At 58.6% G+C, this 25866-nt stretch overlaps 2 protein-coding genes across 2 annotated transcripts in view; one reads left to right on the forward strand and one right to left on the reverse strand.

Annotated features, from left to right (window-relative positions):
• Nucleotides 1–1164: 1164 nt before the first annotated feature.
• PLCD3 (phospholipase C delta 3) lies at nucleotides 1165–19542 on the forward strand (the record flags this gene model as incomplete). The annotated part of the gene is made up of 15 exons (XM_082680122.1): nucleotides 1165–1315; nucleotides 11206–11367; nucleotides 11466–11694; nucleotides 12030–12159; nucleotides 13145–13373; nucleotides 13840–14041; nucleotides 14213–14357; nucleotides 15191–15343; nucleotides 16471–16614; nucleotides 16757–16907; nucleotides 17749–17865; nucleotides 18493–18659; nucleotides 18813–18948; nucleotides 19039–19188; nucleotides 19331–19542. 15 exons carry the CDS (start codon nucleotides 1165–1167, stop codon nucleotides 19417–19419), a joined length of 2355 nt encoding a protein of 784 aa, XP_082536248.1. The 3' UTR covers nucleotides 19420–19542.
• Nucleotides 19543–22085: 2543 nt separating this feature from the next.
• The window catches only part of NMT1 (N-myristoyltransferase 1), a 33685-nt gene continuing 29904 nt past the window's right edge, over nucleotides 22086–25866 (reverse strand). Inside the window, exon 12 of the mRNA XM_082680085.1 lies at nucleotides 22086–25451. Coding sequence (XP_082536211.1) covers nucleotides 25431–25451 — 21 coding nt within the window. The 3' untranslated portion in view covers nucleotides 22086–25430. The remainder of the gene's footprint in view (nucleotides 25452–25866) is intronic.

The following is a 25866-nucleotide window of genomic DNA, read 5'->3' on the forward strand; positions in this document are numbered from 1 at the left end:
CGGACGGAATCTCTGAGTCCGGGATATCTGAAAATGGAGTAGAGCAGTAGGTGGCAAATCTAGGTCCTGAGAAACTAAGCTTTATCTTTGGGATGACACACTCCCGGCCGCCGCCGAGTGGCGGTGTGCACCCAGCCCTCCACCCCCGACCCAGGGCACTTGCTGCAGAAGACGCACATATCCCACCCCTCGCGCACAAATACGCAGGTGGTTTCTTATGTAGTAAGTGTACGCATGACACGGTCACCGGAACCCGCACTCGACGCTCATCCACAAGTTGATGCCAAGGACATCTACGCAGCGTGCGGTGGCCGTCCGAGGACGATCAAAGGCCCGGCGGGGGTGCCAACCTGTCCAAGCCTCCAACCACAGATTCTGCCGGGGTCTCCAGGCTTCGCGCCACCCCATCCTCTCCAGACCAGTCAGCTTGGAGTCTTCTACCCCTTTGGGGACGGCAACTAGCCGGGCGAGGAGAGGGTTAATCCTATGACGTCATGGCCAGAGCCTTCCTCCCTCCCCACCTCCAGTCAGTTCCCACTCCCCCCCACCCCCCACTCCTCCGGTTCGGGCTGCCCTGCCGCCCGGCTAAGCTCCCGGGACTTTCCGGGCCCGCGGACCCTAGGCCCAGGACGATCCGGCTCGCGGACCCTATCCCCTGTCTGGCTTCCTTCTGAGCCCTCAGGCGGGACGGGGAGGAGGAGGGTGGAGAGGGGTCCTGAGTCCACACTGAGTCAGGGTCCGGGGAAAGGAGAGGGTGTCTGTGCCAGAGGGCGGCCGTCGCTGCCTCCGATGCCTCCCCCCAGCACCATGGGGGCTCAGGACTCCGATAGGGCCGGGATCCCAGGACCGCTCGGAGAATGGGGAGGCGGACTCAGGAGCAGGGGCCTAACGCGGAGACTCGGGGTCGCGGGTCAGGCCCCCTCCCCACACTTCCTCTAGGGCACGGTTCCCCGCCTGGGTCACCGCCCCCTTCGCCGCCCCCTCGCACCTCCCCACGCCATCCTTGGCCCCGCCCTCTCCCTCCGGGTCCCTCCTTCCCTAACCCTCGTCCCTCCCTCTTTCCCTCCTCCCGACACCTCCTCCTCCCGACTCCCTCACGGCGCCGGTAAGTTTCTTCGCTCGACACCGCGCACAGACCCCGGGCCCGGCCCCGGCCCCGCGACCATGCTGTGCGGCCGCTGGAGGAGCCGCCATCGGCGGCGCGAGGAGCCCCCGGTGCCGGCCCAGGTCGCAGCGCCCGTCGCGCTCCCGTCCCCGCCCGCACCCCAGGACGGCGGCAACAAGAGGCCCGGGCTGCGGGCGCTGAAGAAGATGGGTCAGTGAGCGGCTGGGGCGGCTCGGGGTGGGTGCGGACGGGCCCCGGGGGCGCAGCCTGGGAGGGTTGGGGTGTTCCGGCGAGCCGTTGGTGGGCTTCCCAATGGGGCTGTGGGGAGTCCGGCGAGGGATGGAAGACCAGCACCGTTCCAGCGGGGGAGGGGAGGTCGCACCTGGGGTCACCCGAGGTCCTGGGGTCCGAGCGAGGCTCCCAGATGGCTTTTGTTTTCCACCAGGAGGCGCCCTACCTTCGGGTCAGAAAGCCAGAGTTGCCTTCTCAGATTTGAGGGAAGTCAGTGGGGGAAAGGAAAGTAACTATGGTTTATCAAGCATCTCCCAGACACTGGCCAGCACTGGGTGGTTACAGATGTGGTGCCCTTCAATTTTCTTCACCTTCCTGAGAGGCAGGTGGTATAATCCCCATTTCACAGATGAGGAAACTGACTCAGAGAAAGTCAGGAATTTGTCTATGACCACACAGCTAATAGAGGGCAAAAGTTGGTATGTACCCCACACTGCCCCTGGCCCCGTCTCAGAACCAGGGCAAAGTGGGACTGACTGGGGGGTTGAGGGCTTGAACGAGGGGGTTTATGTGTGAGAATTTTACATTTTATACAATGTAAAATACTGTAAAAGTGAAGTGGTGTAGTAGAACTGTGGTCGGTAGAATAGTTAATGAAGTGGGGCTGAGGGAACAGAGGGCAGGGCTGCCCGAAGACCTGTGTGAATCTTGGAGCAAAAATCAGAGGTCCCGATAGCTGGTCTTACCTTCTCTTTACCACTGTCCTCCACCCCTTGTTCTTTTTTTTAAGATTTTTAAATTTTAAAATTTATTTTATTTATTTATTTTTGGCTGCATTGGGTCTTCGTTGCTGTGCACAGGCTTCCTCTAGCTGCGGCAAGGGGAGCTTCTCTTTGTTGAGGTGCACGGGCTTCTCATTGCAGTGGCTCCTCTTGTTGCAGAGCATGGGCTTTAGGCGCAGAGGCTTCAGTAGTTGTGGCTCGTGGGCTCTAGAGCGCAGGCTCAGTAGTTGTAGTGCACGGATCCACGGCATGTGGGATTTTCCCAGACCAGGGCTCAAACCCGTGTCCCCAGCATCAGCAGGCGGATGCTCAACCACCGCGCCACCAGGGAAGCCCCACCCCCCTGTTCTTACTTCTGCCTCCTCTCATTCATTTGACCTGAATTTATTGAGTGCTGTGTTCTGAGCGCCGTGCCTGGCACTCTCCTTATGGAGACAGAAGACGAGGTCTCTGCCCTACCTTTCATCAATCACACATGCATTCCACAAACATTTATTGAGTGCCTATATTATGCTCTGCCCTGGGGATTCAGCAACGAACAAGGCAGACACAGTCCTGGCCCTCAGAGAGCTGAAGTACCAGCAAGGATGTCAGACAATGAAGCAAAGAAATAAGGCTGTGAAGGAAGGACCAAGATGCTGGCGAGCCCTGGCTGCACCCTGGAGCTGGAGGGAGACTAGAGTGAGGCAGAAGGGGAGAGGCAGGTGGAGGCTGGGTCCTCAAGGCCCCTGCTTATAAGGTTATGGACTTTCTCTGGAGGGTGACAGGAGCCCGGGAAAGGTCTCAGGCCGGAGGAGAGAGGCAGGAATTGTGTAGAGTAGGGGTGGGTTGGACGAAGGCAGGGGTGAAACAAGGAGACCCACAGGAGGGAGGTTGAGGCGTCAGCTGGGCAAGCTATGTGTGTGCGGGGGGGACGGGGAGCTCAGAAGTGGGCCGGTACAGCCGAGATGGATTCCAGAACTACAGGGAGATGCACCGGGCTGGACTTGGCAGTTGGTGGGATCTGGAAGGTGTCTCTAATGGGTGGCAGCGTCATCATCCTGTGGTCTAAGGGGCAGTGGTGGTTTGGGGAGAGGTCGATGGCCATGGGGAGTTGAGGTGCTGCTGAGATAGTCAAGGGCTGGTGTTGGGCCAGAGAAGCAGCCCCAGGAGTCAGCTGCCTGCGGGGGTTATGGGTACCCTGGGAGGGCTGAGGTGATGCTCCCGCACACCTGCCTGCCTCCTCATTCCATACGTTTTTGCTAAGCCCCGTCCGCATGCCAGAGCGCAGTGTCAGGGCTGGGGCTACAGAGATGGAGGACACAGCACCTTGCCCTGGGGGAATGAACAGTCTAGTGCCAGGAGCCACTTGTAGACAAATAATTACAGCTGAGCCCAAGACTCATTCCCCTTTGGCTGAGTAACGTTGAACGGGAGCTCCGGGCACCCCGTGACAGTGACACTCTTGGGAACTATGTGGGTGTCAGAATGCCATCTGCACCACCCTCCCTCCCCGCTGACTGCGGCACCGTCCTGTTGAGTGACTGCCTTCAGAGAGAGGAATGTCAAGTCTGTGGGGAATGTCCCTTCCCCAGGCCTCACTGAGTCCAGGTGGAGGTGGAGGTGAAACCCAGCTGTCCTGGGGCCCAACTGCCCTGGCCATAAAGGCCCAGTCCTAGGTCTACCAGCCAGGTAGCTTCCACGATGACCCCTGCAGCTGCTGCCTCTCCTGAAATGACCCTGAGGGCTGTGTCCTGTCACCGCCTTTGCCACACCCCTTAGTCTAACAGAGGACAGATTTTCTTTCCGATCAGGTCAAGAGACTAGAGCAGGGAGTGGCTCAGAGTCAAAGGTGAAGAGGGGCCCAAGGAAAAGAAAGGGGGGCCATACTGGGGGAAACCGAGATGAGGGGGGACGGACAGCAGCCCCCGCATTGAGTGGGAGTCATTTGTGGAGCCTAGGGTCCACTCTGCTCCCATCTCCCGCCCCCAGGCTGGGCTGCTGGCCTGGCCTGCGCCAGGGAAGCCAGGGAACAGTTGAAGAGCTAGAAGAGGAGCCCAGTGAGCACCAGGGCAGGGCTGAGCTCGCAGTAGCCCAGATCCTACTTAATCCTCGGGCACCCCAGGGGAAGGTGCTGTCACTGTCCTCACAGATAAGAAACTTGAGGTGGAGGGGGTGAAGTCACCGGCCCAAGGCCATGCGGTTAAGAGGCAGCGTCTGTCTGCCATCAAAGCCATCGTTTTCAATGAGGGCTCTTTTTAATAAGAAACAGCGTTTCTTTTCTTTTTTTTCTTTTTAATTAATTAATTTATTTATTTATTTTTGGCTGTGTTGGGTCTTCATTTCTGTGCGAGGGCTTTCTCCAGTTGCGGCGAGGGGGGGCCACTCTTCATCGCGGTGCGCGGGCCTCTCACTATCGCGGCCTCTCTTGTTGGGAGCACAGGCTCCAGACGCGCAGGCTCAGTAGTTGTGGCTCACGGGCCTAGTTGCTCCGCGGCATGTGGGATCTTCCCAGACCAGGGCTCAAACCCATGTCCCCTGCATTGGCAGGCAGATTCTTAACCACTGCGCCACCAGGGAAGCCCTCAATGAGAGCTCATTATTGCTGGAATTAATGAATACTAATTACCACCTTTATAACACTGTGCGAGCGCTTTTCTTGTATTAGCTCGTTTAATGTCACAACCTTATGAGGTAGGTGGGACCATTAGCCTCATTTTACAAGTGAGGAAACTGAGGTTCAGAGAGGTTCAGTAACTTGCCCCGTATTCCAAGCTGGGAAGTAGCTAAGAGAGGATTTGAACCCAGGAAGTCTGGCCCAGTGTCCAAGCTCCTAACACAATGAATGAATGAGTGATTTAAGCCTGGTGGGGAGGGGCCTGCTACACCCCTCTCCCATAGTGGTTCTGCCAGCTGCCAGGGGTGTCCTCATAGGGCTGCCAAAAAATATATATCAGTATGTCCCAAATTATGTAAATATTTGATACTAAAATATTATTATTTTTTGTTCATCTGAAATTCACATTTAACTGGGCATCCTGAATTTTGTCTGGCAGCCCTATCTCCCCAGAGCCTGGAACTGTCCCTGTGCCCCGATGCTCCACCCTGCCGCTAATCCTCCTGTGAGCAGAGCACTAAGTGGGCAGAATCTGTTGCCTTCCCTCCCCCGTCGGCACACACCGCCAAGTGCCGCAGGGAAAGCGGGCTCTCCCGATGGCCTGCCCAGGGCATCTCCTGCAGAGTGAGTGGGGCTGCCAGGGGCGAGGTTGGCAGGTGGGGCGGTCTTCAGAGCAGCCCCCGGTCTGGGGAGGTGCCTGGCCTGGGTGGTGGGAGGGGTGGGCAGCCCTCCTGGTCGCGCCGGCGTGTGCCAGGCAGGGCTGGGGGGCTGGCTCTGCCCTGCATCCTGGCCCCCCTCACCTCTCCTCCTTCCTCAGCTCTGAGGAGCCCCGCTCCACGATCTCAGCCCCCAAACAGGCTTCACGCCTGGTCTGGCCCTGCGGAGAAGAGTGTTGCCACCTTTATCGCACTACGTCCACCCAGAGCAGGGGAAGCACCGCCTGCCTTTCTTGACTTTGTTGATGCTTCAAGGAATGTTATGGATTCTGGCACGGAGCTCCGCTAGGCTCTAGCCTTGGGTGTGGCAGCCAGTCAGGGCGAGGGGGACGCGTTTGGTACCCGAGGTGCTGAGGCTACCTGCTGGCTTGAGGATTCCGGTGGGAAGGAGTTTGAGACCCCTTGCCCTTGCCTGTCCCCTCCCAGAGCCTCATGGCCTCAGTCACCGGGAAAAGCTGCTCTTCCTCCCCTCCCCCCGTTGGCATGAAGCTGTCGGCTGTCGCTGTTCCCTGCATGTCTCACATTCCTACTGGAGTCCCGTGGGCCCTTCCTGAGTGTGCACTGGCGCACACACACACACACACACACCTTAGTTTCCATGCCAAGCTGACCACCTCCCACCCACCAACCCCATACACACACACACACACACACACACACACACACACACACACACCTTAGTTTCCATGCCAAGCTGACCACCTCCCACCCACCAACCCCATACACACACACACACACACACACACCTGATGTGCACACACCACCCTACACACACCTTCACTCCTTACACACCCTGCTCTGCATACACGCCCCGTGACCACACAGCACTCCCACCCCTGCCACCAGCCCACTCTGGCCTCTGCCCACCCCCTACATGGCCCCTGCATCCACCCCTGCCTTGGGCCACCCACACTGTTTTTAGCATACACAGCGAGTCCTCTCTGATCATCAGTGGCCCACCTGTGAGAAAGGTGGGATTGAAGGGCCAGGGATAAACTTGGCCTCCCCACAGCCCCTTGCAGCTCTGCCAGTGAGGCAGATTCCTGCCCGCAGCCTTGGCCCCAGACCACACACAGCCCAACCCGCCCAGGCTGCAGGTGGTTACTGGGAAACTGTGGGGCTGCCCGTTCCTCACCACCTCCTGGCCCCTCTCTGGGGGCTGAGATAAGCGGCTCAGGGAAGGTGTCTGGGCCCCAGCTGATGACACGGGGCGGGAGAGGGGCCCAGCTGCAAGCCATGGGACTGAGGAGCAGGGATGGAGCAGAATACCCGGGTCCTTGCCCACCCCCCACCCCCGGCACTGCCTTGGTTTCCTTCTTTGTTATCATTTACTGTGCGCCTTCTGTGGGCGGGCCCCAGACAGAGAGCCCTGTGTGCTCCTTCAGTCACACAGAGCCCTTTGGGTGAGGCCCCCCAACTCTGAACGCACCCCAGCTGCCCTGTGACCCTGGACAAGTTCGTTAGCTGCTCTGTGCCTCTTCAACAGCTTTATTGAGAATGAATTCACATCCCATACCATTCGGCCATGTAAAGTGTACAGCAGTTTCTGGCATATTACATTATCATTATTCTTATTCTTTGGCTGTGCTGTGTGGCATGCAGGATCTTAGTTCCTCCACCAGGGATCGAACCTGTGCCCCCTGCATTGAAAGCACGGAGTCTTAACCACTGCACCGCCAGCAAAGTCCCTTAATTTTTAAAAATTGTGGTAAAATATATATAACATAAAATTGGCCATGTACACCATTCTGAAGTGGGTAATTCAGTGGCATTAATTACATTCACAATATTGTGCTATTTCTAAAACTTTTCCATCACCCTAAACAGAAACTCTGTAACCATTAGGACATAAGTCACCATTCTTCCCTTTCCCCAGCCCCCGGTAACCTCTAATTTACTTTCTGTCTCTGAGTTTTTTTAAATTGAGGTATAAGTGATATAAAATCTGTTTCTGTGAATTTGACTGTTCTAGTATCTCATGTAAATGGAATCGTACATCATTTGTCCTTCTGGGTCTGGCTTATTTCCCTTAGCATAATGTTTTCATCTTTTTTTTTTTTTTTTTTTTTTGCGGTACGCGGGCCTCTCACTGTTGTGGCCTCTCCCGTTGCGGAGCACAGGCTCTGGACACGCAGGCTCAGCGGCCATGGCTCACGGGCCCAGCCGCTCCGCGGCATGTGGGATCCTTCCGGACCGGGGCACGAACCCACGTCCCCTGCATCGGCAGGCGGACTCGCAACCACTGCGCCACCAGGGAAGCCCGCATAATGTTTTCACGGTTCATCCGTGTTGTAACAGAGATCAGATTTCACTCCTCTTTATGGCTGAATAATAACCCACTGTATGCATAGACCACATTTTGCTTATTCATTCATTTGTTGATGGACGCTTGGGTTGTTTCCACCTTTTGGTACTGTTTGTCCTCATTTTTACTACTGTTATTTCGTGATTGTTCCCCCACCTGCTCGGTTGAGGTGGCCATGGTGCTGGCCCAGCCCAGCTCCAGGTTCAAGGCAGAGATGGATAGATAGAGAATCCATGGAAACCACGGGAGGCAGGCAGCTTGCACTCCTGCTCCAAGCAGGTAGGAATGAGGTCGAGGAAACATCTGTGGGTTTGGATCTGGTGGGACCGATAAATGTTTACTGGGTGGCTAGGCAGAGGGCCAGGCCCCTCTCAGTATCACTGCCCAGGGCCTGGGCCTGCTTCCTGACCTCACGCCCTTACCTCCCTTGGTCCTGCCCCTCCCATCTGACAGCTCAGCCCCCTCACTACCCTAGGGTTCAGAAGCTCAAGCAGTAGAGAAATAGAGGCACCCACCCAGGGACTCGGCACCTGGCCCAGCCGGGCACTTCACCCTCGTTCTGTGTGGCTTTTCCTCTGGCAGTGTGGTTGGAGGACAGTGTGGTCCAAGGGGCAGTGTGATCCGGGGGGCCTGTGCTGGTTGGGTGGGCAGAATGGAATGTCACCTCTTCCCCCAGCAGGCTCCTGGGGAGCTGGGGGTGAGAGCCAGGAGTAGGGGCCTCCTCAGCGTGGGAACCTGTCCCGGTGGGGTGCTGGTCGGGAGCTCAGGCTGCCTTTCTCCATGTCCTGTTTGCAGCAGGCTCTGGACAAAAGAGGCCTTCAGTGACTCACCTCCATTTCCAGCCTTAGTCATGCACCAGCCCCCCTCCTCCACCTCCCCCCCCAACCTCTGGCCTTGGCATCACAGGGCTGGCCCAGTCAGGGGAGGTGGGTGCAGCTGCAGGGCCTGGCTGTCATGGGGATGAGGAGTCCCCTTTCCCATAGCTGAGGGGGTGGTGGAGGGGCGGGCTCAGCCCTGATGGCGCTGCAGGTGCCCCTGAATGCCCTGCCCCCCACTCTGTTGTTCCTCAGGATGAGAGAATGCAGAGGTTGCCTGGATGTGGGGAACCTGTGGGGATAGGGGCCTGAGGGTCTGGTGAGTCTCTTGGCCTGGCCCATGCCAAGTTCCAGCTCTTTACCTGGAAGAAGGAGGGTTCCACCTCCCCTTCCTGGCTAGGTGGCACTGAGTGGGCATTGACCCTTCCAGAAGGCCACAGTCTAAACCCTGAGAGACCCCTTGGAGCCATTAGGGTCACAAATTGGCCCCAAGGGGGACCATAGCCTCTTAAGGATGGCAGGTTTCTCCTCCTGCCCCTGAGTCCATGATTCTCCATTATAGTCACTCTCAAAGTCATAAGGTAGCTTTTTTTTTTTTCCATAAGGTAGCTTTTTAAACATACAGATGTCCAACCCCCAACCTGTACCTGCTGGATGAGAATCTCTGGGTCATGGGTTTTGCAACCTCCACCAGGTGATTCTGATGCACAGCCGGAGTTGAGAAACCCTGACCCACAAGGCTGCTGCCCTGACATCTGGACAGATGGCTCAGGGCTGGGGCTAGAATACACTTAGTCCCCAGCTGTCTGTCCATCTGCCTCCCCTTTCAGAAAACACTGGCTGCAAGCCTGGCTCTGGGACAAGCACTGAGGTGTGGATATCCCAGCGCTTGGGCTTATTAAGGTCCACTGAAATTACAGTTTAGGTGGGGTGATTTAATTAAAGTAAAAAGTGTTGCTGGTGGTCAGGGAAGGAGAACTCCTATTTGAGGACAAATCAGGAAAGACTTCCTGGAGGAGGTGGTCCTTGAAGGACCCCAGTCTGAGGAAGAGATGGGAGAACGATCCTACAAAGGCTCCTAGAGAGAGTGAGAGGAAGCCCCAGGAATTTAGACTTGATTCCTCAGGTCAGGGTTTGCAGCTGGGCAAGCAGAGTCCTTGGGGCCACAAAGCCTAAAGCCAAACCCAGTATTGGGAGCTTGTTAAAATAAAGGGAGGAAGAGAGGCCCACTGTCTTGTTTCTTTTGGCCCAAACAGTGGTGTTTGGGGGTTTTTTGTTTCAATTTGATTTAATTGCCAACATTGAAAAATCTGGAGGCGTCACATATAAATCCAGATTCGGTTCCCTGGGAACTCTGGGCCTTCATCCACTCCTGGCTGCCTCCGTCCTTCCGAAGGGTGTGGACCCTACAGTTTGTCTGGTTTCCACACGTTCTGTTGTCCCCTGGCTCATAAACCTTTGGTTCTGACCCCTGCTGAGGAAGATCTGAGCAGGGTGTGGCCCTACCAGGATGGGCAGCATCTTGACTGAATTTTGGATTTTGTAGCAGCTACTATTGTGGTCTCCATTTTATGAATGGCGAACATGAGGCTTAGAGCTGTCACAGGGTAGTGCCACCAAGGCCGTGTAACTGGGGAGTGACAGAGCTGGTATTTGACTCCTCGGACCCTGCTCTTTCCTAGGTCCTCAAGCCCAGGGTGGTTGCAGGGAGTTGGGGGAGGGAGGAGGATAGAAGGAGCAGAGGGGTCAGTGTAGTGGCCAAGGGCGAAGGTGCTGGAGCCTGACCTCCAGGGTCTGAAGCCTGCTTCTGCCACTCCCCAGCCATGGAATTCTGGCAAGTGGCTGAAGCATCTGTGCACTTGTTTTCTCGTGTGTTAACGCGTGAGTGGGGTCTGGCATGTAGTAGGTACTTTGTAAGCATTTTGTCTTATTAAGAAGGATGGACGCTGTGACCGGAGAGCACATGTGGGCTCAGGGGTTACACGGGGTTGTGACAGTGGCTGGGCAAGGGGGATACCAAGTGTCACAGGAGATCATGCTTTCAGCTGGGCCCCACCAGGGCATCTGGAGATCAGCCCCAGGCTGGCCAAGGCAGGACTGGGCCTGGCATGCTTGGTCTGAGACCGTGGAGCCAGAGTGACCTCTGCTGTCCTCCCTTGTCTTCGGGAAAGCAGAGGTGAGGAGCTTGGGTTGCAGCAGGTAAGATTTAGGTTAGATAGTGAGACTACCCTCTTGATGGTCAGGTTTTCGTGTCAAGGGAAAAGGCTGTTGATGGCAGATTCCAGGCTTGAAGGCTGGAGGCCGTGATGGAGGGGAGTGGCAGAAAGAGTGAACTTTAGCGAGGCCTGAGTCCCAGGCGCCGCCTTGGGCTCTGCTCTGAGGGCCTCCAGACGAGGCTGCTTGACACGGGGGAGGGCAGGCCTGTTACTGGCACCCCTCCCAGGGTGGCCTGGGTGGGACACACCAAGCACAGGCCTTGGGGCCAAAGAGCCTACAGCCAAAGCCGGTATTGGGGCCTGTTACAGGGAGAGGAAGAGCCGCCTGGGAGAGTTTACAGAGGCTTGCGGAGGAGGCCGCACCTCCCTGCTGGGAGGAGGGTGGAGGGAACCTGCAAGCAGGGCCAGCCAGGATGCCCATCCCCTCCCGCCCCCGCAGGCCTGACGGAGGACGAGGACGTGCGCGCCATGCTGCGGGGCTCCCGGCTCTGCAAGATCCGCTCGCGGACATGGCAAAAGGAGCGGCTGTACCGGCTGCAGGAGGACGGCCTGAGCGTGTGGTTCCAGCGGCGCATCCCGCGCGCGCCTTCGCAGCACATCTGTGAGCTGGGGCCCGGGCGGGCGCGGGCAGGCTGGGGACAGTGGAGGCCCGGCCCCGCCGCCCTGACCCGGCCGCGCGCGTCCCGTCCCTCTCCGCAGTCTTCGTGCAGCACATCGAGGCCGTCCGCGAGGGCCACCAGTCCGAGGGCCTGCGGCGCTTCGGGGGCGCCTTCGAGCCGGCGCGCTGCCTAACCATCGCCTTCAAGGGGCGTCGCAAGAACTTGGACCTGGCGGCGCCCACGGCCGAGGAGGCGCAGCGCTGGGTGCGCGGTCTGGCCAAGCTGCGCGCGCGCCTCGATGCCATGAGCCAGCGCGAGCGCCTCGACCAATATCCTCCCGGGGAAGGCAGCGGACCGCGCGGGGAGGGGGGCCGGCCGTGTGCCGGGAGGACCCTCAGGCCCAGGGGAGGCGTGGCTCCGCCCTTAGGGACCCGCGGTTTGAGATAGAGCCCCTTGTCTTAAGAACCGAGGGTGGTGACGGGGAGCCCGTTCCCGTGGAGGACGTGCGGCTGGGGCACTCAGGGGGTCCACAGGCTGAGGGGAAACCACAGCCCCCAAACCTGGGAGCCCCCAGGGCGGGGGTGGGGGTATGCCATACCTGTCAGTTACCTGTCAGCAGGGGGCTGGGCCCAGCCTGTCTCTAGTATTTCTTGAGCACCCACACCTGGATCCACTTCTATCTGCATCGAGCGGACTCCAACCAGGACAGTAAGATGAGCTTCAAGGAGATCAAGAACCTGCTCCGCATGGTCAACGTGGACATGAACGACATGTACGCCTACGGCCTCTTCAAGGTGGGCATCTGCCACCATTCTGGCCTCTGCTCTCTGCCCTCCCCCAGCCATCTGGGTCATCAGTTCCCTCCCCCTTCCCACCTGCCCTCTGCCTTCCCCCAGCCATCTGAGCCACCAGTTCCCTCCCCCTTCCCACCTGCTCTCTGCCTTCCCCCAGCCATCTGAGCCACCAGTTCCCTCCCCCTTCCCACCCGCCAGCTTTTGTGGAGAGTGGCCTCTCTCTGCAGAAAGGCCACATCTGGGCCTAGGTACACTTTCAACCCAGTGAAGCCACTGGGCCAGGATGGGAGTGCTGGCCCAGAGCTCCTTTCCTCACCCTCAGGCAGAGCCCAGGTAGGGAGGACCTCAGGCTCACGGGTACACACAGGAGCGCACCCCCCTCCACTGTGGCATGTGTGGCACCTCCACACGTGACCATGTACACCCCACATGTGGGAGCACAGACGGGGCCCACGGAGGTGGGCTGTGCATCCGTGGCCCAGTTGGATCACGTGGAGACACCTGTGTGGATGTTGACTGTGACCCCAAAAGACAGAAGGGGCCACGGCACCAGTGCACCTGGGCCGATAGCGCCACGTGAATTCTGTTATGTGTTGCTCACTGCCCCTGGGTGTGAACGTGTGAGGCTGAGAACGGTAGCGTATACACACGGGAGGGGGGATTCTGGCACCGGGGCTCAGCCCTGCCCGGGGCTCAGCCCTGCCCGGGGCTCACAGTGTCTCCTCCCACATCTTGATTCTTGGAGTAGGTCGTGGGGCAGAGGAACAGGCAATGAACCCGAGTCCTTTCTTAGAATCCCAGCCCTGTGATTTAGCAGCTGTGTGAGTCTGAGTGAGACCCGGAGCCTGGCTAGCTTTCAATTTCTCCACCTGTGAAACTGCGGACAGTGCCTCCTTCCCAGACGTGGTGGATGACGGGCGTGTCAGCGCAGGCCAACTCTCCCAGGGTGTCCTCCTCCTCTGAATCTCTCCCTCCTGTTCTCCAGGAGTGTGACCGCTCCAACAATGAGTGGCTGGAGGGGCCTGAGATTGAGGAGTTTCTGCGACGGCTGCTGAAACGCCCCGAGCTGGAGGAGATCTTCCATCGGTACTCGGGCGAGGACCGGGTGTTGAGCACCCCCGAGCTGCTGGAGTTCCTGGAGGACCAGGGTGAGGATGACGCCACACTGGCCCACGCCCAGCAGCTCATCCACACCTATGAGCTCAACGAGACAGGTGAGGGGTCTGACAGATGGGGCTGGGGCCAACACGGCCCAGGGCTCGGCATCTGACAGGTCCGGGTTCCCAGCTAAGTGGGCTCAGCTATTACAGGCTGTGGGCACCATCTTGGGCAGGTTACCTTGCCTCTCTGAGACTCAGCTGCCACATCTGTAAAATGGCATAGTAATGTACCGTCCTCACAGGGTTGGGTTGAAATTAAATGGCATAACTTGGGAGTCCCCTGGTGGCCTACTGGTTAGGATTCCAGCCTTTCACTGCCGTGGCCCGGGTTCAATCCCTGGTCGGGAAACAGATCCCGCAAGCTGCGAGGTGTGGCCAAAAAAAAAAAAAAAAGGCGTAACTTACGTGGAGTCCAGTCAGTAGACAGGTGCTCACTATTACTAAGTTGAGTGAGCTTTGAGGCATTTTAGGGCCAGACAAAGGGGTCCCCCGTGATGCTCTCTTCTGCCCATTCCTTCAGCCAAGCAGCACGAGCTGATGACTCTGGATGGCTTCATGATGTACCTGTTGTCGCCTGAGGGGGCTGCCCTGAACCCGGCCCACACGTGTGTGTTCCAGGACATGAACCAGCCCCTGGCCCACTACTTCATCTCCTCCTCCCATAACACCTACCTGACCGACTCTCAGATCGGTGGGCCCAGCAGCACCGAGGCCTATGTTAGGTACCATAGTGGGGGGGATGGTGGGAGTGAACATGTCTGGGAGCCAGTTTGGGGATGGACATGGGGCTCAGCTCCCGCCATGGGCTTCCTGGGGCCTACCTGGGGGCCTGTCCATCGCCCTGCTCTGTGCCACCCATATGACACCTTGCCCATCCATCCATCTGTCCGCAGAGCCTTTGCCCAGGGATGCCGCTGTGTGGAGCTTGACTGCTGGGAGGGGCCAGGAGGGGAGCCGGTCATCTACCATGGCCACACCCTCACCTCCAAGATCCTCTTCCGAGACGTGATCCAGGCAGTGCGTGACCATGCCTTCACGGTGAGCCCTGGGACTCCCACGCCCAGCCCCAGAGCCTTCCCCATGACATCAGCTGGTCTCGGTCCTTCCAGAAGAAACCCCTGGGACTTCCCTGGTGGTCCAGTGGTTAAGATTCTGTGCTTCCACTGTAGGGGGCACGGGTTCGACCCCTGGTCAGGGAACTAAGATCCTGCATGCCGCGCGTGGCACGGCCAAAAAAACCCCAAAACAAAAAACCCCCCGAAACAAAAGAAACCCCTGCCCAGGGACTCACTTTCACCAAGTCCTGCTGGGACAACTGCCCAATGGGGTAGAATAAAGCTGGGTGAGAGGCTCCCTTCTCCCACCCTTATATTTAGTAAATGTATTAAAATCGTAAAATTTCCAGAAGAAAACCTTGTGGGTAGGGAAGGACCTTTTAATCGTGACTCGCAAAGAGAAAATCGTGAAAGAGAGGCTCAGTGTTGCACCTACATAAAATTGCAACTTCTGTCGAGCTATACAAACCTTACCGTCAGCAAATGATGGGCTGGGACCAAAAGTGTGCAACCTAAACGACATGGTCAGTGTCATTAACAGATAAAGAACATTTGTAAAAGAAAAACATTCCTGCAGCCACCCTCAGCTCCCCAGACATTCCACCCCTTCCCCGAGGCCCCAGATCTGACCTCTGCCCCTCCACGTGCACACTGACCCCAGTGTGTCCCATATCCACGCACTCAGTCTCCCCCAGAGTGGGTTCTGCAGAGCCCTGCCTTTGCCTGCCTGGCCTGAAAGGGGTTGGGGGCCGGGCATAGCAGGGGTCCTGGTGGGGGAGGGGTGAGTGACTGAGCTGCTGCCCTTCCCTCCCACAGCTGTCTCCGTACCCCGTCATCCTGTCCCTCGAGAACCACTGTGGGCTGGAGCAGCAGGCTGCCATGGCCCGTCACCTCCACACCATCCTAGGGGACATGCTGGTGACGCAGCTGCTGGACTCCCAGAACCCTGAAGAGCTGCCGTCCCCAGAGGTGATGCTCCCGGACCCCCAGCCTGGGTGGGGGGAGGGTCTGGCTCCGAGGTCCACATCCACCTCCCTTGTTCAGGCCCCCTCCCCTCTCTCTGTCTTAACCTTCCTCCGCTTCTCCGTTCATCTGACATCTGCCACCCTGTGGTCTTGCCACTTGTCTGCCTTCCATTTTGACTAGACACACCCCACCCTGTCACCTGGCATCGAAGGCCCTCTACGACCTGGCCCTGACCTCCCCGCTCTGCCTTCTGCCCACGGAGTCCTGCAGGCTCGGCCATTCCCATCTCAAAGGCCTTGGTTGACACTGTCTCTTCCATCTGAAGCTCCCTTCCTAGCCATCTGTGCTCGCCAAGCGCCACCTGCTTAGAGCTCTAGCTCAGCGTAAAGGGCCTCTTCCTGTGGCCTTAACAACTTCCTCAGCTCTCTGGCCAGAAGTGGTCCTTCCTCCTTTCCTCCCAACCCCCAGAGCATTTCATCTGCCCCTTCAGGACACTCATCCTTTTGGGGCTCTTTGAGAAAACTCTCCTCCTCCTTCCAATCCCAAATTATGCAAGGAATGTAGGTTCACCTTTGTGTGTGATTTTTTTGTCGGTATGAAAATAACATACATATGGTAAAAGAAAAAATGGAGCCGCAGAAAAGCATACACAATGGAACACGGATTTTCCTGCACTCACGCGCCCCCCGTCCTATTTCTGGAGAAGTGAGCATCTTCAGCAGTGTCTTGTGTATCCTTCCAGAACTTTCCCACGCACATATATAGCTATGTACAGAGCTATCTTCTCTTTCAAATGGTGCACGAAGATCACGTGAACACATATTCTACATGCGCTTCTTTCACGAGATCTTTTTTGAAGAGAGCACCGTCTCTTTCAACCCTGAGCCGCCTCATTCATTTTACTGGCTGCTGTGTAGGATGCTGATGCTTAGAGGGACCCCATTAGCCAGTCCCCTGTGGATGGGGCTGTTTCCCTCATAGGTTTCTTCCTATTAGAAACATCACTCATCTGTGTCTCCTTCGCTGCTCGCCACCCTGGGCCAGCCCCTCACACAGTGGTGGCTGAGTGATAGACTGACCAGCCGACACAGGGGCAAAAGGGCTTAATTTTTCCGTGTTGGTCTCTACAGCAGCTGAAAGGCCGGGTCCTGGTGAAGGGGAAGAGGCTGCCAGCTGCTCGGAATGAGGACGGTCGAATTCTGTCAGACCGGGAGGAGGACAACGAAGACGAGGACGAAGAAGAGGAGGCGGGGGCCCCAGAGCAGAGGCGGCGGGTGAGTGGGCCTGGCTGGGCCAGCCCGGGCTGGGCAGGGGCTTGAGGCCACTGTGGAGCTTGGGGGCAGGTGGCAGAGGGAAGGAAGGTGGGAGGACCAGGGGTCTGGAGCGGGCAGACCCCCGCTGAGGCTCGTCTCCCAGGCCAAGCAGATCTCCCCGGAGCTGTCGGCCCTGGCCGTGTACTGCTGTGCCAGCCGCCTGCGGACCCTGCGCCCTGCCCCAGCCCCGCCCCAGCCCTGCCAGGTCAGCTCCCTCAGCGAGCGCAAGGCCAAGAAGCTCATCCGAGAGGCAGGTAGGAGCCGGGACGTCGGGCCTCTGGGGGACCTGCAGGCTCCTGGTGGGTGGTAGGTGCTAAAGTTGATCTGGAAAGGAGTGCGAAAGGGCTTCGGGGGCAGTGAAAAGAGGGGCTCAGGGAATGAGTGCCCAGCGCATGCCCGGCACCCGGCCAGGCGTACGTAGAGGGAAAAGGGCACAGGGAAGGGGGAGGCTGCTGTCTGCCTTCACCAGCTCACAGCCTAGTGGTGGGGCCAGACACAGATGGACAATTACGGTGCCGGGTGATCAGTCGGGCAGGACAGGCATGACGGAGGCTGGGGAAGCCCAGCAGGAGGGGGTGAGACCAGAGAAGGGTTCCCGAGCAAGTGGTGGCTGAGAAGACACCTGACTGAAGGATGAGGCGGAAGCAGCCAGGTGAAGAGGGGGAGGGGACTTCAGACAGGAGGAGCAGGTTGGCCCAAGGCCTGGAGGCTTGAGGTACAGGAAGGGTTCCTGGAACCAGAGGCGTGGCTGGAGGAGTGCTTGTGGGATGAGCCATGAAAGACAGGGGATGCCAGCCTGGGGCCAAGTGCTCCACCCACCAAGTTGGGAACGTGGGGACTTGGGGTGGGAGGCAGTGTCAGGCGGCGGGAGCGGGGGGGGGTCCCTGCCCCTCTCTGGACTTCAGCAGCCTCCTTGTGAGGACCCCCGTCCCCTCATCAGAGAGAACAAGGAGCCGGGGCGGGGGAGCTGGGGATGGGAGTTCAGCCTCTGTTCCCAGCTTGTCTCTGGAGGTGGGGGAGGGGAGGGGACAGGCCCTGGCACCCGGTGAGCCACAGCCCAGGGGCTGTCACAGTCCTGCCCCAACTCTCGCTCAGGGAACAGCTTCATCAGGCACAATGCCTGCCAACTGACCCGTGTCTACCCACTGGGGCTGCGGATGAACTCCGCCAACTACAACCCCCAGGAGATGTGGAACTCGGGCTGTCAGCTGGGTGAGTGGGAGCGCCGGGGAGAGGGGGTGGGCAGGGGGCCACGGCGGCCCCAGCGGTGATGAGGCCGCACAGCTTTCCAGAAGGTGGAGAAATGAGTCCTATAGATCCAGTGATTAAAAGACTGATCAACAAGGAAGGTGGGGAAACACAAAGCAGGCTCGTTTGTGTAAACGAGCCAGTGCACAATCTCAAAACTTTTCATGCAGGTGGAAATTCAAAACCTCCGCTCCCACGTGCCCCTCATACACACACACGCACAGCCCGGCAGTCCCCACTAAGCAACGCTGACGAGCGTGTGTTCTGGAGGGAGGCTGAGCAGAGCCGAAGGAGAGGAGCCTGGTCCCCTTGGGGGCAGGGAGGGAAACATGGGGCTTCCTTGGATCCTGCCTCTGGCCCGGCTCCAGCCCCACCCTCCGGCTCCAGCTGTGGAGGCTGCCGTGAAACCCCCCAGCCATGGTAGGGGTGGGATATCACTATCCAGGCAGTGGGACCCTGGGCCCTCTCTAGAGAGAGCTGAGTCCTCGTCCCATGAGGTGTGTCCGGTGGGGAGGGCAGTGAGACTCTTGAAACTGAGCAGTGAAGAGAGGGCCGCTGAGAGCCCCTGCCCTGCCCCCGCTGTGTCCACAGTGGCCCTGAACTTCCAGACGCCAGGTTATGAGATGGACCTCAATGCCGGGCGCTTCCTTATCAATGGGCAGTGCGGCTATGTCCTGAAACCTGCCTGTCTGCGGCAGCCTGACACAACCTTTGACCCTGAGTGTCCTGGACCCCCCAGAACGACTTTCACCATCCAGGTCAGCAGCCTGGACCACACCCTGCCTGGGGTCCCTGTCTGCGGGGTGCCAGCCTGAGGATAGCAGAGGCCTGGGGACAGCTCGCGGGAGGGCGGTCTGCCTCCAGGTCCTGAGCAGGAGGGCCAGGCTGCAGCTCCCCTCGCTCCCGCGCAGGTGCTGACCGCGCAGCAGCTGCCCAAGCTGAATGCCGAGAAGCCAAACTCCATCGTGGACCCGCTGGTGCGCATTGAGATCCACGGGGTGCCCGCAGACTGTGCTTGCAAGGAGACCAACTACGTGCTCAACAACGGTGGGGGCCCTGCTGGGGCGAGCTGGGGGCAGATAGCGGGGAGCGGGGCAGGTGCAGGGCGGGCTCTTGACGGTCAGGCCTGCGCCCTAGGCTTCAACCCCCGCTGGGGACAGACCCTGCAGTTCCAGCTGCGGGCTCCGGAGCTGGTGCTGGTCCGGTTCGTGGTAGAAGATTATGACGCCACGTCCCCCAATGACTTTGTGGGCCAGTTTACACTGCCTCTCAGCAGCCTGAAGCAAGGTTGGTGGGGTTGACGGGGGTGGAAAGAGAAGGGGGGCCGGGCCTCCAAGACCCTGTTCACCCGGGCTGCCCACTCCCTCTGAGAGCCTGGCCCCGCAGGGCGGTGGGCAGAGAAGCTGACACCGGGCTACCCTCCCGGCAGGATACCGCCACATCCACCTGCTTTCCAAGGACGGGGCCTCACTGTCACCAGCCACCCTCTTTGTCCACATCTGCATCCAGCGCTCCTGACGGCACAGCTGAGCCACCCTGGGTTCTGCAGGTGCCAGTCTGCATCCGTCAGCGGAGGCCCTCTCCTCCTCTGGAGAGGAGGGGTGACGGAGGGCCAGCCCTCCAGCCTCCCACTTAGCCTGCCTGCCAGGCTCTGTTCTCAACTGGGTGCTGAGGGCCGCCTCAGCCCCTCCTGAAGAACAGGCAGTTGATCTTTTCCCTGGGCTGTGAGATGCCCCCAGCTCCTCAGGTGCTCAGCCCACCTGGTCGTCGTGGCTTCTGAAGAGCCAGGACCGTTGCTGCCAGGAGACTTGGGGAGCAGGACATGTAAGCCCTCAGCCACTCTCTGCCCCGTCCCAGCCTCCTTCCCACAAGGAGCCCAGCCACCCCCTTGCCCCCTCCCCAGGCGTTAGCCACCCCGTAAGGCCCTCCTTCCCCCTCCAGGCTTTCTGGGCTCCTCCCTCCAGCTCTGGAACCTGAGCGCCACTCCCTTGTTAAAGCAAGCAGGGAGAGGGAGGCTCAGCCCTGGGTAAACCTAGGAGGAGATTTTTAACTTGTCTTAGAAGAGCCCTGGAGAGGACAGCAGAACAAAATAAAGAAGCAAGTTTACTTTACCACTGCCACGCCCTGAGCACCTCTGAGGCCACACCCACAGGCCTAAGAGGAGGGACGGGGCAGAGGGAGCGTCCCCTGGGCCTCTTGCTGCATCTGGGCTCCCCTGTCTAAGACAGCCAGGGGTGCTGGAGGAGCTGCCGCAGCTCAAAATAGCCCTGACCCTTCCTCTTGGCTCAGAGCTGCTGCCAGCATCACAAGACTGTGAGGACAGCAGTTCACAAAGCCACCCCCACAGCACGTACACCAGGGGCCTTGGACGGGGAGCGGGGCAGGTAGGTGGGCTTCTGCCAGAGCAGGATTGTTGTGGCCCTCAAGGGGGCGGGGACAGGCCTCTGAGGGACTCCAGACAGAGTCCCCCTTTCCAGGCTCAGCTGGGTTCGAGGCCCCTGTCTGCTCAGCAGACGAATCCCAGAGACCTGGAACTCTCCTTCCACCAGCCAACCAGCCTTCTAGACAAAGGCCTGGAAAGCAGCGGGCCGCCCCAGGCCCCCCTAGAGATGCTGGGAGAGGTGCCCAGACACCAGAAGGCAGAATCCAGAGGAGACCTATCAGAAAGGTGACTTTCTGGGATTAAATGTGGAGCCCTGGCATCTGGGGTTCCCTCAGGCAACAGCACCAACCCTGAACAAGGGCTGAGCTTGACGGCAGTTCCCGGAGGGTGGGCTGGGGCAGGGGCTGGGCTGGGCTGGGGCTGGAAGCTGCTCCCATAGAACCCAGGGCTGGGCTGTCTCCACCTTCCTGCCTGATGCAGGAAGTGACAGCCTCACCCTGCTCTCGGTTTACACCAAGAGGGGCGTTTGGTTCTGAGGAATTAGTGTGTCTGAAAGAAGACAATCAGACTCTGAAGGGGCCCAGATGCCCCCCTGTCCAGGAACCGTGAAGGAATGGGCTGGGCGGCCTTGGTACACAACACTCACGGCTGTCAGGAGAGGCAGGCGGCCAAACTGCAGCCCCACGGTTGGGGGCACGGTGAGGCCAGGTCCAGTGTTGGCATATGAAGGGCAACTGAGAGTTGTGCGGTCCCCGCAGGGCCTGGGCTGGGGCTCCTGTCAGGTGAACCCGGGCGCCCCAGCTGAGCCCCCCGTCCTGCTTCTCGTCTCTGGCGTGGTGCAGCAGAGGAAGGGTTTACTGCTAGGAGAAGAGCCCAAAGGCTGGGAAGATGGCCTTCAAAGGGCGAGAGTCTTTAAGGCAAAAAAGCTGACAGGAACTGATGATTATGGGAGCTGGGGGCAAAGAAGAAACACAGCTCGTAATTCTGGAGACCCCTGGGTGGAGACCACCCACAGGGCTGTGTTCTCCCAGCCCAAACCTAAGACGGGAGCGAAGGCCCGCAGGCCCGCTGTCAGGAGCTGGAGTCAGCTGGTCTGGGGCTGGGGAGAGACGTAAGGTGGGGGTCTAGGAGGACTGGGACAAGGCCTCACGGATGATCCCAGGGGCAGATCCTGTGTCCTCTCAGGGTGCCGCTCAGGGCCCAGGTTCCCCGGGAAGGGGCTCGGAAGCACCAGCCATGCGGGGAATGGATGAAAAGGTCCAGAGGAAGAGAAGAGGGGGTGGGCGGGGGGACACACACGACACACAGGAAGTCTAGATGCGGTTTCTCAGGCCCTTCCTGGGAACCTTTCTGGTTCAGTGGGACCTGCCGGCCTGCAGCATTAAAAGCACCCCCAGTGTCTCAACAGAACCACCCGGCCCCTGGCCTGCAAGGGGAGGTGTGACATCTGGACAAGGGGGAGGGGCGGTGCCTGCGCCCTCCGTCAGAGGAGCCACGCTGACCCAGACCGAGGGTGCTGGCGCTGAGCCTGGTTGCTCCTCTTACACAGAGGAACCTGAGTCAGTACCGGCTCCTTGCTGGCGGGTGGGAGAGGTTAGGGGCAAAGAGCCAAGCTGGCCCTGAAAGGGCAGCCTCGTCAAAGGAAGGTGTTCAGAAGTTGCCCGGTGCTGTGGTCACGAGGGCCTTCCCTGCAGAGCGAGAGGGCTCCAGCCCAGGCCGGGGGCTGCATCGGTTCCACGGCCACCTGCTGACCAGAGGAATACAGGAGGGCGGGAGGGTTTTGTTCAGCTGCTTCCTTTATTAGAAACAAGTGAGATGTACCAAGCAGAACAACAATGCATTTGGCATTTCTCCCCCCACCCCGGAAACGGATGCCCTCCCACAGCCTGGAGAAAAGCCAAGACAGAAAGGTGAAGCTTCCCACTTCCCTGCTCCCCGATGTGGCACCCTGCCGGCCGGCAGTCAATATTTTTGCACTGAATTGAGTGAAATTTCCCCCACGGCGTCCCTAGGGACGGTCTGTTTGCAGGCCTGCCGTCACCTTGCAGAGGTAAACCACAGCCCCAGCTCTCCTCTGGTTCTGGGGCAGGCGGGCCAGGCCTCAGGAAGGCTGCCCCTGGGTGAGGAGGCACCGGCCAGAAATACGCTCCTGCCCCACACCCCACCCCGGCCTGCCACCACCCTCTCCCTGGCTGCAGCTCTGTGAAGCTATCCAGGCCTTTGGGCCATCTTTGGACAAAGAATTCAAGACACCCACCCCGGGCTTCAGCAAGTATGTGACGGCAGTTAGAAGGGAGCTGCAGCAAGGCCTGAAATTTTCCATAAACCGAGGTGTTGAAGTGGCTTGGTGTGGGCCGGCCTTCAAACCAGATGTCCGCATCTTCGGAAGTGGGCACGCGTGGGGGAAACGAGCCCTATGTAGTTGACCTCAGTCCAGAGCTGAGGCCTCCTTTCTCCCCAGCTCTCTCCTTACAGAGTGAGGAGGCCGTGGGAATGTGCCACAGGGTCAGGGGTCAAATGCAGAGTCAATCCAAAGGCAGGAGTGAACACCTGGAACATGGAGTCCGAGAGCCCAGCGCTGGAGGCAGAGGTTAAGGGCCACACCCGGGAAGCCCACCAAGAGGAGCTGCCCAAGGCAGGTCCCCACGGATGAGTATGGAGCCCCGGGCCTTTCCCTCGTTGGGTTCAAGCCAGCCACGGGTCCACCATCCTGCAAGGCCCCAAACCCCCAGCACTGGTTCTCTCTGAGCTCTCTGACCTGAAGTCCTGGAACAGTCGCGTGAAGAACCCAGGGGCTGTTTGGGCAAAAAGGAGACTAACAGCAACCACCGAGCCGACTCCCGCAGACCTGGGCGGCGGCGGCGCTGAAGGCGGCAGGGTCCCTACCAGGAGACAACGGCAGAGTCCAAGGAGCAGTCGCAGGGTTTTGGAGGGAGACACTGGGGCCTCTCCAGGAAATCTGTTTCTTCCAGAACAGGCACGGGCCTCACAGTTTCCATTCCGTGACTTCAGTCACCAAGGCAAAGCTCACTCCCGGCGCTGTCGTGCACCTCAAATTTCAGAGGCAGCTCGGGCTGGGACCTGGCCCCGAGCTGACCAAGCCTGTGACAGGGAGCTTTTCCAAGTTCCAGGTCCTGCCCAAGGTAGGAGAGTTGGGCACTCTGTTCTTTGACATCCTTAGAAGCCTGCACAGGGCGGGCTGCTCTGGGCCTTGGGGTGTGTCCGATGGCTGTGGGGCGAGCCCTGCCTCTCCGACTCCCACCGTCCGTGGAATGCAGTGCACACCTTGCTAAGAACAGCAGCTTCTTTGGTCTGGGCATCTCGGAGTCAAGGAGTCAAAGGTCAGCCATGATCAGTGCCTGCAGTTTGCAGCACGGGGACGACAAGGAGAAGGGAGGCCCCTAGAGGCCTCTGATGAAAAGCCAATCAGTGGAGTTGCTGGCTCCAGCAGCCATCTGCGGGAAGCTGGCAGCACCCCTGCGTGTGCAGGGGCAGAACAGCCCCATCCCAGGCACACGATTCCCTCCAGCTCTGGGGACCCTGCAGAATCAGCCTCTGGCATAGCTCACCAAAACCCACAGCCTGCAACACGGCCCTACAGGCCTGCGAGCTAAGGCTTCCTCCCCTCTACAAGTAGCTGAGAGGTGAAAGCAGCCAGGTGGAAGCACCCCACCCCACACCATTTACCTCCTCCTAGAGCAAAACTTACATACAAGCCTGGACATGGGTTGCTGCCGACAGTTCACAGCCCGATCCTCCCCAAGCCACTGGGCTGAGCACAACTGAGGGATGCCTACACGACAGCCGTGCGACCAGAAGCTCCATTATTCCGGGGGCCACCAGCAGCATCAGCAACCATCACCACCACCACAAAAATCCACAAAACACCATCAGTGAAAATCAGACTCAGACAACGACAACAGGAAATCATTTCTGTCGCCAAGTCCAGATCAGCGTCTAGCCACCACTCCTTGCCGCTACTCGCAGGCTGTGTGTCTCGGAAAGGAGCATGAGAGATGGCTAATGGGTTGGAAGGCACAGGCCAAGGGCTGGTGGCTGGAGGTCTGGGTATCGTCGGCCCCACGCCATCCTTGCCCAACCACCCTGGGGGCATCAGGGTCCTCCTGGCTCTTTGCTCTAAGATGAGCTAAGCAGGATTTGCACTGATGTGGTCTCCACAACGATCCAGATGCTACAAGGAGGTCAAAGGTCCCCTTCAAACTGCCAGTCACCCCAGGCAGTGGAAAAACATCATCTCACAGGGGACTGATCCCCGTAACATACGGTTGGCAACAGCTGGCTAATGAGCCCTGATTTAAAACTCAGTTGGCAGGATGACTTCCTACAGGGAGCAGGCCAAGAGGATTGCAAGAGGGACTTGATTCATGAAACCCGCTTCCACAGCTCATCCCCGCTGCCCAGGTTCAGGATGCAGAAAAGGCGCGGCCCCTGCAGGAAAAGCTCCGAGTTGAGTCAGCCCCAGCCAGGACTCCACCTGCCGTTCTAAGAGAGCCGAGCTCTCCCCAAAGCTTGCACAGCCCTTCCACCCCAGCCCGCCTTCTCGAAGCCAGTATTCCAGCTGATTCAGAGGGGAACTGGATAATATTCCCCACATCCTCTTTCTCCTGCTCCCCCAAGAAGAGTCAATGCCTGCTTTCAGAAGGAAACAATTCACTGCACCAACGTGTTTGTCTGGCACTGGCCTGAGATTCTAATTTTGAGGAATGATCTGGATTCAGTTTTTCATTAGAGACCAAACATCCTTGTACATTTGGAACATGAAAGATATTTAAAATATTTATATATATATATATAATATATATATACTTTTATTATTCACCCGTTAATTCCATAATATGCCAATCACGAGCTAGTTTTCAGCAGTTACATTCCCTTGACCATGGCTGCATAATGATGTGATTAATTGGAAAACAGGGAGACCAGAGACACGGCCAGAGGTGACATCACGCAGCCTACGCCATTGCAATACAATCATCAAGTTCAGTGGCGGTTTGTAAAACCAGTTCAGTTCTGGTCCCTTTGCCAGGGATTCTCACGTTTGTGAAAACTGGACCAACAAGTGGTGGGGCTCCATTTCCTGGTTTGAATTCTCAGTGGCTTTATCCAGAATCTCACTGGCAACTGGTTACTGTAACACCAGCCCAACCTAGGAGAGCCAAGGGGGGAGAGGCAGAGTTGAGGTGACAGCTGTCCAAAGCCTCTCCCACTCCCCCGCCCAGTCCTGCAGTCCCAATGACTGGTAGAGCCCGCAGAGCGCCACCGTGCTCAGTGAGCAGGCTCACAGCGAGCCCGGGGCTCTCACCCAACCTCCTCTGATGCTTTATACACCAGATCTTTTAATGAAAGCAGCTGCGGCAGCCTGAGGACTACTGGGCACAAGGGTGCCCTCACCTGTCAGTCATCCCGTAAACGCCAGCTACCCCCATGGCCCTGAGCCACCTTTTGGAGCTGGCGGGGGAGGGAGGGCCACACTGGGATAAGGGCAGCAGCCCAGCAGAGGAAAACCCCCTCAGGGCCTCAGACTCTCCCTTCCTGCCTGACTGGGGGCACGCGACTCGCAC

The sequence above is a fragment of the Grampus griseus genome (assembly GCF_964374135.1).
Source record: "Grampus griseus genome assembly, chromosome: 20".
Classification (NCBI taxonomy): domain Eukaryota; kingdom Metazoa; phylum Chordata; class Mammalia; order Artiodactyla; family Delphinidae; genus Grampus; species Grampus griseus.